At 42.3% G+C, this 14,082-nt stretch overlaps 2 protein-coding genes across 2 annotated transcripts in view; both read right to left on the reverse strand.

The window, feature by feature from the left end:
* TCF24 (transcription factor 24) lies at positions 1-3,999 on the reverse strand (the record flags this gene model as incomplete). The annotated part of the gene is made up of 2 exons (XM_081111744.1): positions 1-114; positions 3,616-3,999. 2 exons carry the CDS (start codon positions 3,997-3,999, stop codon positions 1-3), a joined length of 498 nt encoding a protein of 165 aa, XP_080967870.1.
* A 2,097-nt stretch (positions 4,000-6,096) lies between these two features.
* Positions 6,097-14,082, reverse strand: part of PPP1R42 (protein phosphatase 1 regulatory subunit 42) — a gene marked incomplete at its 5' end in the record, with an annotated part of 28,588 nt that continues 20,602 nt past the window's right edge. Inside the window, 2 exons of the mRNA XM_081111097.1 lie at positions 6,097-6,220; positions 12,396-12,555. Of these exons, the coding sequence (XP_080967223.1) occupies positions 6,211-6,220; positions 12,396-12,555 (170 nt within the window). The 3' untranslated portion in view covers positions 6,097-6,210. The remainder of the gene's footprint in view (positions 6,221-12,395; positions 12,556-14,082) is intronic.

The raw sequence follows: 14,082 nt of genomic DNA on the forward strand, positions 1-14,082 counted from the left end.
CTAAGGCTGTGAGTCTGCTGGCATATTGCCATGATTTGCTTTTTCTCCAGAGACAGAATGCTTCAGAAACTGACCAGTAGCACCGATGTATAATCTTGATCGCATGGGCCATTTCTGAAAAAGAATGTTTAAGCAAGAATCTAAAAGTTAGTATTTATGGCAGTTATAATCTGTAATAATAATAACTCCAAATACTTCAATGCAAATGCAATCTTATATAGTTATAGCTAGTAACAAGTGTAATTATGAAATCTAAGGTATAACATGAAAAAAATATTTATTAATGCTAACAATGAAAATAAAAATATACCCAGACTTTGATTGTAACTATATAAAATAGTATGTGTGCACGTGGGCAAGAATTCATGGAGAATGAATATAATAACTGTAGGAAAATTTACCCACAATGTTTAATTTCAAACTAAGCCTAAAACAAGATCCTTGGCTTTAAAGATATTTTTAAAAGTTATACATGGTTAAGTGCTCTCTTCTGCAGCAGATATACTAAAATTGGAATGATACAGAGAAGATTAGCATGGCTCCAAATTCATGAAACGTTCCCTATTTTTTTAAAAAAATGTTATCCATGGTAAATATTATCTGTCTCTACTTGTCAAAGAACTACAGTGAAAGGTGACTAATTCAACTATCTAAACATTTTATCTAGCTAAAAGTAATATCTGGAAGTTACAAATATTAGAATGAGACAGAACATCCAGATTAAATGTCTGGATATATTGGCTCTAGTCACACAGCTCTAATCTTTTAGTAATCATCACATTGTATTCTAATTTGTGACTTTTTCTAAATTCACCTTTAAAATGAACAACCTCTCAAACAATATAATTGATTACCAAATAGGCACGGTAATGGAAAACCATATTACATAAGTAGCCCTCTCAGAATGGACCTTTCCTTTTTGGGAGGGTGGTGTCATATAACCAGTTTAGTTCTAAGGTCCTTGGAATACTAAGAGTTAAAATACCTTTAGTTAACCAAAAAGTGCAATAAACAGACCATTTTTATTTGCATTTGATTAATCAAAGATAGATTTAATAGTTAAGCATTTTTGGTAGTGCCTGTAAAATAATGTGTTATGGTTTCAATTATGTATGTAAAACCTCTTTCCTCTGAACCTCCACAGCATATGATTATAGCTCTCTTATGGCACATACAGCATTCTCCCTTACATCTTTGTCTCTCTATTCATTCAGGGCAGGGATTGAGCCTTACCCTTAACTGTATTCACTCTGCTAACACAGTGCTTTCTTTGCACATAGTAGGCACTCAGTAAATGATTTTAAAACAGACTAGTGCCAAAGCCGGTTTGGCTCAGTGGATAGAGCGTCGGCCCGCGGACTGAAGGGTCCCGGGTTCGATTCCGGTCAAGGGCATGTACCTGGGTTGCGGGCACATCCCCAGTGGGAGATGTGCTGGAGGCAGCTGATCGATGTTTCTCTCTCATCGATGTTTCTGACTCTCTGTCTCTCTCCCTTCCTCTCTGTGGAGAATCAATAAAATATATTTAAAAAAAAAAAAAAAAAAAAAAAAATAAAACAGACTAGTTACTTGTTCAACCACCATCAATTTCATTAAGAGGTAATCTTTGACCTTGTTCCATAATCCCTAGAGTCGTCTTTTAAAATCAAAATAATCCAGAGGGCCAATGAGATTTAGTTTTTCCTAAAGGAGTTACAGTACTACAAAAACATTTGATACATGAATCAAGTGCAAAAAAACCCAAAAAACCCCACCTCTTGTTAAGCTTATTGTTACCTGAAAATTATGGTTCTAACATTATTCAAAAAAGCACTGCAAGAAACTAAGGTGAAAAACAACCTGATTTATCACCTGAATTACACCTCTCACAAAGAGGCATTTAACAGATGCTTTTTATAATAAAGTCTACTTAATATTTAAATGTCAAGTTAAAAAATCTATTATTAATATATATTTGAAAGCAATCTAATGCACACCGTAATACAAACCCCTTAATAAGAAATGACTCTTCAGACACAGCCGGTAGGTGAAGGTGGCTGTGTGACCACGTCCTCCCACCTTTCCCACCCTCTAGACAACTCTCTTCTCTACCTATTTTTTGTTATGGCTATAAAGGTATTTTCCCTCTGCCTCACTCCTTAACATGCCTTTACTCTGGGATCCTATCTTAGGAGGCGGGTAGGTTGCAGCCTGCCTTGTAACCTCTGGACACCCTCACATGGGTTTTTCTGTGTTCTTTCATAAGACTCTTTGAAGTCCAATAAAACATGGAGGAGATTTTATTATTTAGAAAAAAAAAAGACTTTTCAGCTGAGATTGTTAAACAGGGTGGGGCAAAAGTAGGCTTACAGTTGAGTATGCCTAACAGTTTATTCTTGTATTATTATTTATTAATTATTTATTTTCCATTTGAACAACTGTGAACCTACTTTTGCTCTACACTGTATATAACACATGAATGGAAAAGGAGCTTTCACAATTATAAATAAATGACATTTTAAAAATTTTATATTTAATATTTAAAATAGTGTTAGCCTATAATCAGGTTGATTATATTTGCAAAGTAAATTTTGTTACACCTCACCACAGCATTTAAAGTTCAGTTAATATTAGAGGGTGTACTTTTTAAACATTTCAATAATGGTTATTCAATAATTTATTGAACAGTGATATATTTAAGACTAACTCATAATTGTGTGTGTGTGTGTGTGTGTGTGTGTCTAAATACTTCAGAATGGTGGAACCAAAAATTTGAAAGTTTAGGCTTAGGAAATATAAGGATGATTTCATATTTTGAACAGAAAGCCAGATGAATGTAGAATTTCAAAAAAATCAAGTCTAGGAGAAAAGGACAATGCAGTCTAAATACTGAGCAACCTACCTATATGTAATGTAAAAAAATTATACACAACGGATTTTCTTGGCTAACTTTGTCCATTACAGAATTTGAATATAGTATTTAATAAACTCACTCAACGAATATACCAATTTATTATACAGATTACATAAACACATTTTAGTTTTTCTAACACTCTTGGTGGCTGTCTAGTCTATGATCGTTAACCTTTATTAAAACGTACTGAAATATACTTTGTGGGGATGCAAAACGGTCTCATTTTGTTCTTACCAGTTTTACAAAATATTTTCAACACTGGTTTCCTAGGAGTACCAAGGGACAGATAACTCCATTACCCCATAGTTCATAAACACTTACTTCATGAAACTTTTCAAACAGCTAAAACGACAATGGAAATGTGACTATGTAAATTAAAACACTTAAAACCAAAAAGGCTCATAAATATAACTCTGATTGTAAAAATTACCAGGACGTGCAACCGAGCGCCTCATCAGGCACCCCGAGAAACCTCTCACTAGGAAACGGCATCCCGTGGGTTGCATCCTCCAGGGAGCGTGAGACTCCCTACCCAGCAACCTCGGTTTAAACCTGCGAACAGTTAAGCAGCGGGGACCTCGAGGGTCAAGTTCCCGCGGCCGATCTGTCCTCCGCCCCTTGGGGTGAAGGCTCGGAGGCAGCTGCCCAGGTGCTGGCAGACCGGGCAAGTCCGGGTGCCCTGCTGCCCAACCCCAGCTCCGCAGTGTGCCTTGCCCTCCTACCTTGACAGGGTGCAGGTAGCCATCGCCACGCAGGGCGCCCAGCCCGGGGTCCGCCGGCGCCTCGGCGTCGTCCTGCAGGCTGCGGGTGAGGTGAGCGATGTAGGTGGTGGCCAGCAGCAGCACGTCCAGCTTGGACAGCTTGGTGTCCGGCGGCACGGACGGCAGCGTGCGCTGCAGCTCCAGGAAGGCGTGCCGCAGAGTCTGCACCCGGCTGCGCTCCCGCGCGGCGTTCGCCGCCGCCGGCCGCCCACCGCCCGAGCGCCCACCGCTGCCCGCCGGCCCTGGCCCGGTCAGCCCGGGGCTGGAGTCTCGAGTGGAGGCGGCAGGGGGCGCGGGCTCGTTGTTGGAGATCAGGGGGCTGCCTGCGGGGCCGCCGCGGTCCATGGCGACGTCCCGCGTCGCGCGCCCTGCAAAGGACCGAGGGCGCTGTGAGCAGCTGGGGCCCCGATGGGGCTAAACCCGGGGAGGAGCAGCCCTCTCACCATCCCTGCGCGCGCGGCCGCCCGGCCCCCCAAAGTCCTCGGGACCTTCTTAGCGAGGAGGCTGCTTTGATTGCAGCGCGTCTGTCCCTGCGTCTGGGGAGACTTGGGGGCCTGAGATTCCTGGGCGCCTTAGGAGGCCGAGGAGGGGCGCGGGGCGGGCTTGGCTTTTCAGGGACAAGTTAAGCGAAAGCGCTACTCTGCCGCGGAGGGAAGCTCGGGCTCGGCACTTGTTCGCGCTCCAGGACCGTTATCCTGCCGGCCCCGCAGCAAAGATAGTGCTGATCGCTTTCGCGGAGACCGGTACCCACGGCCGCCGCCCTCGTGCCATTCTCTCCCGAGGCACAGAGCCCGGGGGCGACGGCGGAAGCCCCGGTAATCTCTGCAGGAGGAGTGGAGGGCCCCTGGCCTCACCTCGGACTTCGGCATCCGCTACCCTCCGGGCCCGGGGATGCGCGGCGCGGCGGGGGTCGGACCGGGGCCTCACCTTTCCTGGAGCGGCCGTGCGGGGCTTTGCTCCGCTGCGCGAGCGGGCGCAGAGCGTCGAGCCGGGTCAGCGTGGCCAGGGCCGCGCTCGTCACTCCATCCTCGCCCGGCCGGAGTCGACGGCCACTGACAGCCCCGGGCGGGAGCGCCTCTCTGCGGGCGTCCCGAGGCCAGGCGTGCGTGCTGGCCCAGCTGGTATCAGCCCACGACGGCGCGACCCGCCGCGGTCCGCGCCCACCCGAGGGGCTGTCCGGGAGGGGCTGTGTCGGGGCAGAGCCACCTTCTCAGCCGTGGGAGAGCCATTAATCAAGCCGCCGGCGGGGCGGGGCGGGGCCAGAGGAGGCGGGGCTTCCTGCTGGCCCCGCCCCCGCACGTCCGGGCTCGCGGGGCGCTCCACGTTCCGCGCCTGCGGGGTGGGAGGCCGGGCCTCCGGGGCCGGCGTCCGGGCTCAGGGGCCCCAGCGCGGCTTCGCGGGTCACCGGTGGGCGTCCGGGCGCCTTCCAGGCGGGCCCCGAGCCCAGGCGGAACGCTGACGTTTCCTGGCGCGGCCCTTTAATTTCCGTGAGGCCGTGCGGGGTGCCGCCTCGCTGCGCCGGCCTTTCATTTCCCAGCAGGTAAATGTGTCCCGTTGTCCCGAGTACCTGAAGCCCGCGCGCGCCCCCACCTCCGCACCCCGGGACCGTTCGTGAGCCGCGGGGGGATGAACCGCGCTTCCCCCGAACGCTCCCCCAGACCTGCCGCGGCCCTGGGGTGGCGGTCACTTCTCCCCCGGGGGCGCCGCTCGTGTCTTATTTGGACGTAAACCTCGTCCTGGCCCGTCCCGCGCGGGGAGCTCGCTGCGGTGTCTGGCCCTCGGGGACCCGCCGGGAGCGCCCGGCCCCGGCGCCCCTGCCCTCCGCGCTTCCCAGGCGGAGTCAGAGTGGACGCACTTTTTCTAGCGGCTAAGCAGTACATCCTGGAAACTGTGCCGGCAATTCGAAGAGCAGGGCAGTGAAAAATCTTTTTTGAAAAAATAAAAATCTTTTTGGGGGTCAAGACGGAATAACCAATTTATGACACCATTCATGAAACTGCTCTAGTACACGCGACGCGGTTTCATACTGGACAACAGCTTTGCACATTGGAAGAACCAAGCACTGCATAGTAACGGTGGCCTTTGAGTACATGGTTCCGCACTTGAGTATATTCGTGAATCAGGATAATTCTCAGGCTTGTATGTCATTCAGTAACTGTGATTAGACATACTTTAGACAGAAGCACACCAAAGCACCTTTGGTTCAAAAAAGGATTCCGTCCCTAATGAGTGAGAAAGCCAGTAAATGATATGTCATGAGGAATAAAGCAACTGGGAAGCAATGTTTCCGATTCAATAAAGAAGCAAATCAAACAGGAACTTAAAGATTTTTCTCATATAATAATATATCATAAAGATACAGCCACAAAAGTTGATGTTACCTAGTTCTATATATAAAAGTGAAAAAAAAAACCCACCAAAAACGTTTCAGACCTCTTAAGGCTGAATTGAGTCGTTTTGTTTTTTTTTTTTACAAACAAATTTTCTTTTACTTTTGGATTATACAGATGGTGAGGTTCATGCTCATCACTTCTTGTCACAACCTTTTAGATTCCTTCAGAGATTCCTGTTAATAGAGAGGGGGAAACCTAGTGTTAAATTATTTCAAAAATGAAAGTTATTCAAAACAGGTAGCAAACATAGAATCTAGGACACAATAGCAATAGTAAAGGCTAATGATTAGTCGCCAAAATATGTAAATCTTTTCAGAATTTAAAGATTCCCACTCATCCCCTCCCCTGCTTCATTGCCAGGATAGGGAAGAATAGGAAAATCTGAGTTGGGAGAGGTGTGAAAATGGAATATTGGAGGGAAGGTGGGCCAAGATTAGGGTGAGGCAAGTGAGGTGCCTGGGACTCAAATTTTGCACCCTTGGCATCTCGAATCCTCACCCTAGCCCACCTGCGAGGTGGAATGGAGGGGGCACAATGGCGGCTAACAATGGCTGGCCCAAAGAAAGGACTGATGTAAAAAGTACAGTCACTGCCAGCCACCCCCTGTCCTAGCTGCTGCCACTCTAAGTAGGCTCTCTGAATCCTCTGATGATTCTAAATTAGTCCAATTCCTGCAAGAAACCAGAGTTTTCAGTTAAATTAAAAATAGATGGGGAAAAGGAAAAATATTTTTAAGAGATGAAAGTTCAAATTTTCAACATTACATAAATTGGTAAATAACTTACTTAACGCTATATATGCTGTGTTTTACAAAAAGTCCTATATCGCCCTAGCTGGTTTGGTTCAGTGGATAGAGCGTTGGCCTGTGGACTGAAGGGTCCCAGGTTTGATTCCGGTCAAGGGCACATGCCCAGGTTGCAGGTCCATCCCCAGTGGGGGGCATGTAGGAGGCAGCCAATCAATGATTCTGTCATCATTGATGTTCTATTTCTCTCTCCCTCTCTCTTCCTCTCTGAAATCAATAAAAGTATATTTTTTAAAAAAAATTACTATATTTTCCATTTGGTCTTTACAAAAATGCTTTGAGAATTTTACATTTTACAGTTGAGAAAATAAAGCTCAGGGATTCAGTGGTTCTCAACCTTCCTAATGCCCTGACACTTTTAATACAGTTCCTCATGTTGTGGTGACCCCCAGCCATAAAATTATTTTCATTGCTACTTCATAACTGTAATTTTGCTACTGTTATGAATCGTAATGTAAATATCTGATATGCAGGATGTATTTTCATTGTTCGCGACCCACAGGTTGAGAACCGCCGGAAGTACTTTGTCCACGGTCACACAGCTAGTAAGTGGCAGAGACAGGATTTAAGTCAAGCTGATTGGCCCTAATGCTTGTGCTTTTTACCATACTATTCTACTTGATATTTGTAGAGTTCTTCATAATCTGCAAAGCACTTTGGATCTATTATCTCAATACAGGGCATACTTTAACTTGACTCATTAATAATCCAGATACTATTTTCATAGTATATCATTCTCTGAAGTTCTTGTCTAGGTTCCCAGAAAGTACACGGCTTTAGAGTGCTATAAATTTTCACAGAATGTGATGTAGGTCTTGAAATTATACTTGTCTTTTTTCTAAATATGTCAAATTACTTGCAACCTTAACTCACTGTTTTTATAATGTAAAATAATCACACAGCAGTGAAGATGATATATTGCTTAATTATATATGTATATGTTATATCACAAAAGGTTTCATAGAATTGGTACTTCTTTTCACCTTTCAACTCTTTCCCTCATTATTTAAGATATAATTTACATAGTAAAATTCATTATTTTGACTATATAGTTTAACAAGTTTTGATAAACATGTATAGTCATACAATCACTACTACAATAAAGATTTGCAAATATTCCTCCCCGTCAAATTCCCTGGTGCTTACCCCTAGCCTTGGCAACTACTCATCTGTTTTATGTCTCTATGGTTTTGCCTTTGCCAGAATGTCTTAGAGTTATACAGTCTGTAGCCTTTAAGTCTGGTTTCTTGTGTGAGTATAGGTCCATTTCACTTTGGAAAATACCTAAGAGTAGGACTGCTAGATATGGTAAGTAAATGTTTAACTTTATAAGAATATGTCAAACTATTTTCCAGAGTGGCTGTACTATTTTTGCATCCCCACCAGTAATGCCTGAGAGTTCCAGTTGTCCCATATCCTCGCTAGTATTACCATATTTTTTTCTTTTTATCCATTTTAATAGATATTTTAAAGGAAAAAATGATGCAGTATTTTAAAATTAGATGATTTCACAATCTAGATATCTTGCTTGCCAGCTAGATATCTCAAGTTGAGCATATAGGCTTGGCTACATTGCTTTGGAGCCAAGGACCTGCAGCTGCCTTTAGTTGGACATGTGCCTCCAATTCACCTCAATCACAGCTCACTCACTTCCCTCACTTCCTTTACCTGCCTACACCTGAGGGTGTTTTTGAGCCCGCCCCCCCCCCCCCCCCCTTGCAGAGTAGCTGAGAGCTTGGCTTTTGGACTCAATGTTATGGATTCAGGTCCTAGCTCTGCCTCATGGCAATAATGTGACTCGTAGCTCCTCTGACTTGCTTCTCCACCTATAAAATGGGGCTGATAGTGTTCTCATCTCACAGGGTTCTACTGATTTTTAAAACTTGTTTAGGTAATGAAGATTCAGCTTTCAAAATAGACATATTAGAATGGAAAATAACTGATACAAATCTCATAAATTAGATCTTGCATAACTCTAGTTCACAGAGTAAGCCACTGACAGAGTTGAGACTAGAAGTCACAAAAGCTACCTTACATTGCTTTTAAAAACTTGGTTGCTTACCACAATTGTTTTTTTCAAAAAGGGAGGTTGTATCCTAATTTCAAAAGGGTTCTTTAAAGACTGCAAATCAAAATCTTAACATTATACCTACATTACTGATACATCTAAGTTTATTTTGCCTGTAAAAGTAATTAGGCTGAGGTTTTAACACAGCAAAATTAAAAGCATTTAGATAAGATCATCAAAGAATTTTCTGATTAGAAATATTTTCTAAGTTTTAAAGATTCTTCTTGAAGCACATAGGAGATCTGTTGTTACAACTGTTTGAATATAACCTTAGTAGTGATGAAAGCAAACAATTTTTACTGTTTTAAAGTTCATTTTTAACACAAAGAAATTTAAAGCTTCTATATTCTAACTAAAGGTAGTAGGTACTTTATTGATAGTTAAATAACATTCAGTTAACATTTCCTGCAAATTATGGGCCCCAGAGATTCACATTCCTTCAAGGTATCTGAATTAAGTAAGGGCATTTAACCCGGCTAGAAAGTTATTATTTTTGCATTAGCAAAAGAGATGATTTGACTCTATTGGCATTGCTTAGACTTGATAGTTAAATAATCAAGTACCAGTTTGCTTTTTTCATTGCATTGTGCTGTACAGTAGTCTCAGTTGATCTTATTTACAATACATAAATGCATTTAATGTCTGTTTTAAAATTACTAAGGCTCAAGCACCTCCTAACATGTTTGAAAAGAGAGGAAACATCTGTGACAAACACAGAAAGAAGCAATGTGTACATTTTTTTGTTTAATAGCATATATTATTTTTAAATGAACCGTGAAGACATTGGTTCAGAATCAGCCTTTAAATAAAAAAATAGTTTTGAACTAATCTTTAATTAAAGTGTACATTGATAGTATCAAGTTCAGGTTGAGGGTCAAAAACAACGTCAATGAGTCTGACTTTTTCCTCCCTGTAGGGGAAGCAGGCTTGTGTAAATATACATGAGCACAGACTGCACGCATTTACAGAGGAGGTGGAAAACATTCCCCTGTCACTGCACAGATGTTGCTTCACTGGGTCCCACAAGGGCACAGGCACAGCTCCCACCGTGCGGAACCTTAAAGGAGGGTGGGCCACATACTCTCAGCATTTTGAAAGCAGAGCTCTAAGCTCCTTTCCACCTCTGAGTAGGCTCCCACCTGGAATATTAAATGTAGGCCGTAGGCCACTTGTCTGCCCACTCTCCCCTTTAACGTAATTAAGGGAAGGAGTAACTTTAATCAACTTTTGAGAAACTGAAATCTATTCTTTGTGTTTGGGCTGGTTATTTTTTTTCTTTTTCTCTTTTTAAAGGGTATTTTGTTTTTAACATTTTACCGACATTCTAGCTTTATTCTCATCTCTTAGCTCTTCACTAAATTAGTAAAATGTTAGCAGTAGGCACACCCTAAAAATCTAGCTTAATGAAATTCCATCATATATTTGGTCACCTTTTATATCAAAAAGAGGTAGAATTGATATTCCCACTTAAAAAGACAAATCTTTTGCAATAACAAAACAATATTTTGGTATGTCCTCAGTAAAAATGTCACCTGAGGAAATAAACATTTAAAATATTTAATATTTTTTCACATTATAAAACTGAAGACTCAGGACTGAACATAATCAACCTCACTGGTAGTAGGACATTCTTTATGTTCTTCCCACAGGAACTCCTGTATTCTGCTGGCTTCTTTAGGGTAGCCTGTCTTAGCATATGTAGTAGTTAAAAATGCATTTAGGCCCTAACGGGTTTGGCTCAGTGGATAGAGCGTCGGCCTGTGGACTCAAGGGTCCCAGGTTCGATTCTGGTCAAGGGCATGTACCTTGGTTGCGGGTACATACCCAGTAGGGAGTGTGCAGGAGGCAGCTGATCGAGGTTTCTCTCTCATTGATGCTTCTCTCTATCCCTCTCCCTTCCTCTCTGTAAAAAATCAATAAAATATATTTTAAAAATGCATTTAGCTCTGTATTTAGTGTTCCTACTAAGGACAATGAGGGTAGAGTGATTTATTTGCTGTTTTTGTCCGTGCAGTCCTAGTGACCCCAGCTTTGCTTGAAGCTACAAATATGTGGTATGTGTCACAGTTCACAGTTGATCTTAGTGTGTGCGGCAGAGTATAGAATTTACCAATGTTGTTTTCTGAGGCTGCGTCCATTTTTATTGTTTTCTTTTCTATCTTGATGATATATGATTTACTAGCAAGACCTTTCAAAATGCTTGGCAAGAAACAAAACTCAAGAACACTGTTGTGGAATTGACACCAGTTGTGTAAATCTTTAAAAAAATGACTGGGGTACCGTGGACAAACCGGCTAACATTTTGATGGTAATTACAATGTTCATAAGCAGTAAAGCAAATTTTCATGCAGCTTCCAGTTTTGTGCATATGCGTGTGTGAATGGAGAGGAGGCAAGACACCCGAATTAGGGCTTCTTTTTCCTCTTCCCAGATAAAGCATTTTCCAGACTCACAGTACCCTCTCTCCCCTAAGCCTCCATCTTGGTCAGCCCCAGCCAGTCTTCAGGGAATGGTGGTTGGACAGTGCAGCACTGTTGTTCATGGGCCTTCTGCATGTGGCCCCATTAAGGAATGCTAACTCATCACCCCTTGATTGGACCCTGCAAAGAGGTTCGCATGACAGACCCCCCTGACCTTCAGCAGAGTTCTTGAAAAAAGAAATCTATTCCAAAGTATGTCCACTGCCTCTGATTACAGTGATTTTTAAACTGTTTTTTGGATCATAAGCCCCTGTGAGGATCTAATGCACTTGTGTCTCCTCCAGGGACACCAGTTAAGAACATTTGGTTTGGAGAAGTGGTGAAAGTAGCCAGCCTCTCCCCTCCTTCCTGCTACCAGCTACCCTTGCTGTAGTCATCCACTCACTCAGTGGACTACCCGTCATCAACTGGGCCTTCAGCACCTTTGATATAATCCCTGCTTGTTCGGATATCTCTTCCTGTTGCTTCTGGGACTTTCCTGAGTTACCTGCCTACCTCAGTGTCTAGTCGTGACTCCTAGCTTTTTTTTGTTGTTGTTGTTAATCCTTACCGGAAGATATTTTTTCCATTGATTTTTAGAGAGAGTGGAAGGGAGGGAGGTAGGAGGAAATGAAAAGAGGGAGGGAGGAAAGGAGGGAGGGAGAAAGAGAGAGAGGCAGACAGACACACCATTTGGTTGCCTCCCACACTCACCCCAACTGGGGAGCCTGCAACCCAGGTACATGCCCTTTCAAACCAAAACCTTAGGTTCTCGAACTAACTCAACTTTGTGACTGTTTGGGCTAAGCAACAGTTAACTCTTTCTTTGGGGCGGGGGGGGGGGGTGGGGGTGGGGGGGTGGGAGGGGGGTGGTGGGCAGTGCTTGGCCAAGAAGAATTAAGAACAGTGAATTATGAGAGACAGATGAAGGGCCTCTCTTCCTCTGTGTTGTTGACAGTGAGTGTGTTCCATTTCCCCCAAAAAGACAAATCGCACAAATGTTTGACAGAACATACCTGGTCTCTTCAGTAACTTTAGGCTTATTATCTTGGGAGCTTTCTGGAGGTGCATTTTCATTGGCAATGTGTCTTTGTGCATCAGAGAGAAAGACTAATTTTGGCTTACCCACTTGTGGGTAATAAACAGGAACTATGTGATGCATTGCTTCAAAGGTACCTGCATATGAAGAATTAAAAGCATTCTGCTTTGAAACTAATAATTAAATTGTAAACATAGCATTAGACTATCTAAAATTATGTTTTATGAAATGGAATTAAAGTTAAATAGAACCATGGTAAAACCAATAAAAAATTAATATCTAAGATAAAATATAGGTTTTCATACATAAAAACCTACACAGGAAAATTTATAGTCAACGCTCATAGACAAAATGGGTACACCAACATTATATATAACCTGCTCTTGTATTTTACTTTTCTGAGCTCATTTTTTTATAGTGTTTACTTTAGGGAGTAGATTAGTCACGTATAGTGTTTGGAATATGTTCATGCCTTTATTTTGGCACTTAACGTTCCATATCGTTACAGGTCTCTCTCCCTTTCTAGCAGTGATTTCCCTGTAAGTGAGGTCTGCCTTCATCAGTTTTAATTCCCGGGGGCTAGCATAGTCTGGGACATATCCAAGGTACTCAGTAAACATTCATCAAATGAATAAATTAATGTTTCCATCTAATCACTACAAAAATAAATACTAAAAGATATGCATATATTTTGGATTTTGTTAAAGTGATTTTGTTTTCAATTTTGAGTGATACATTTATGTGATTCTATTTAGGACAAGATTTTTATTGTAAAATCTTTGAAGTTGGAGGTCATAGTCCTTATAACCTTAGCATGTATCTCTAATATGGAACTCCAAATTTACAAGGCTATCAAAAGTATGTAAAAGGTCAGGGAGTACAAAAATTACTCTCTAAGAATTTCTGTTCATTTATGATGCACTTGGTTATACTGAGTTGTCTTTAAAAGGTTAATTTTTAGCTCTTCTAAACATCTGAAAGTATATTGTAGATTTTAAAATGTATCTTCTAGACTTTAATTCCTGCTTTCTGTTTCTCTTGAGCAGTAATGACAGTCTTTGCATAAAGACTATAGCGTTAGCTATTGGCCACATACCTAAGGATAGAGCTATATACATGTATTGAGTGATGTCACTGTTTTTAAGTTTGAGCAGTTCAGAACTGTATCATCATTTGGATAGAGATGGCAAGGGAGGAAGGGGCTCATTCCAATGTGTGTACTACAGAATCTGGGAAGAGTGAATTCTAGAATGCTCCCCAAGATGATAAAGATAATTGTTACCCATTACACTTAGCTACATTTAGTTTCATTAGTTAGGCAAGGGAGGTTGGCATGTCTTTTGTAAAACAACCTTAGGCATATTATAATCAAAATATGCAAGTGTTGGGACGTGTACATAAGAAAGGAGACATGCCACAGAGTATAGGCCACAGAAGTGGTTGTGATGCGTTTTTATTTTCTATCCTGATGAAAAATGTAATTTTCGCACTGTTGCTAAACGAATATACTAGTACTAGTGACTTAGGTTTCACACTTTACTAACTGGTGCTGTTTCACCATTTACATAACTAGTACTGTGCACTTTGGTCAGATGGAAAAGTACACATTTTCCCCCACCCTTATGGCTCTGTTTACATAGTAGGAACGAAACACAAGTTTAGCT

This window comes from Myotis nattereri, assembly GCF_964212035.1.
Source record: "Myotis nattereri genome assembly, chromosome: 17".
Taxonomy (NCBI): domain Eukaryota; kingdom Metazoa; phylum Chordata; class Mammalia; order Chiroptera; family Vespertilionidae; genus Myotis; species Myotis nattereri.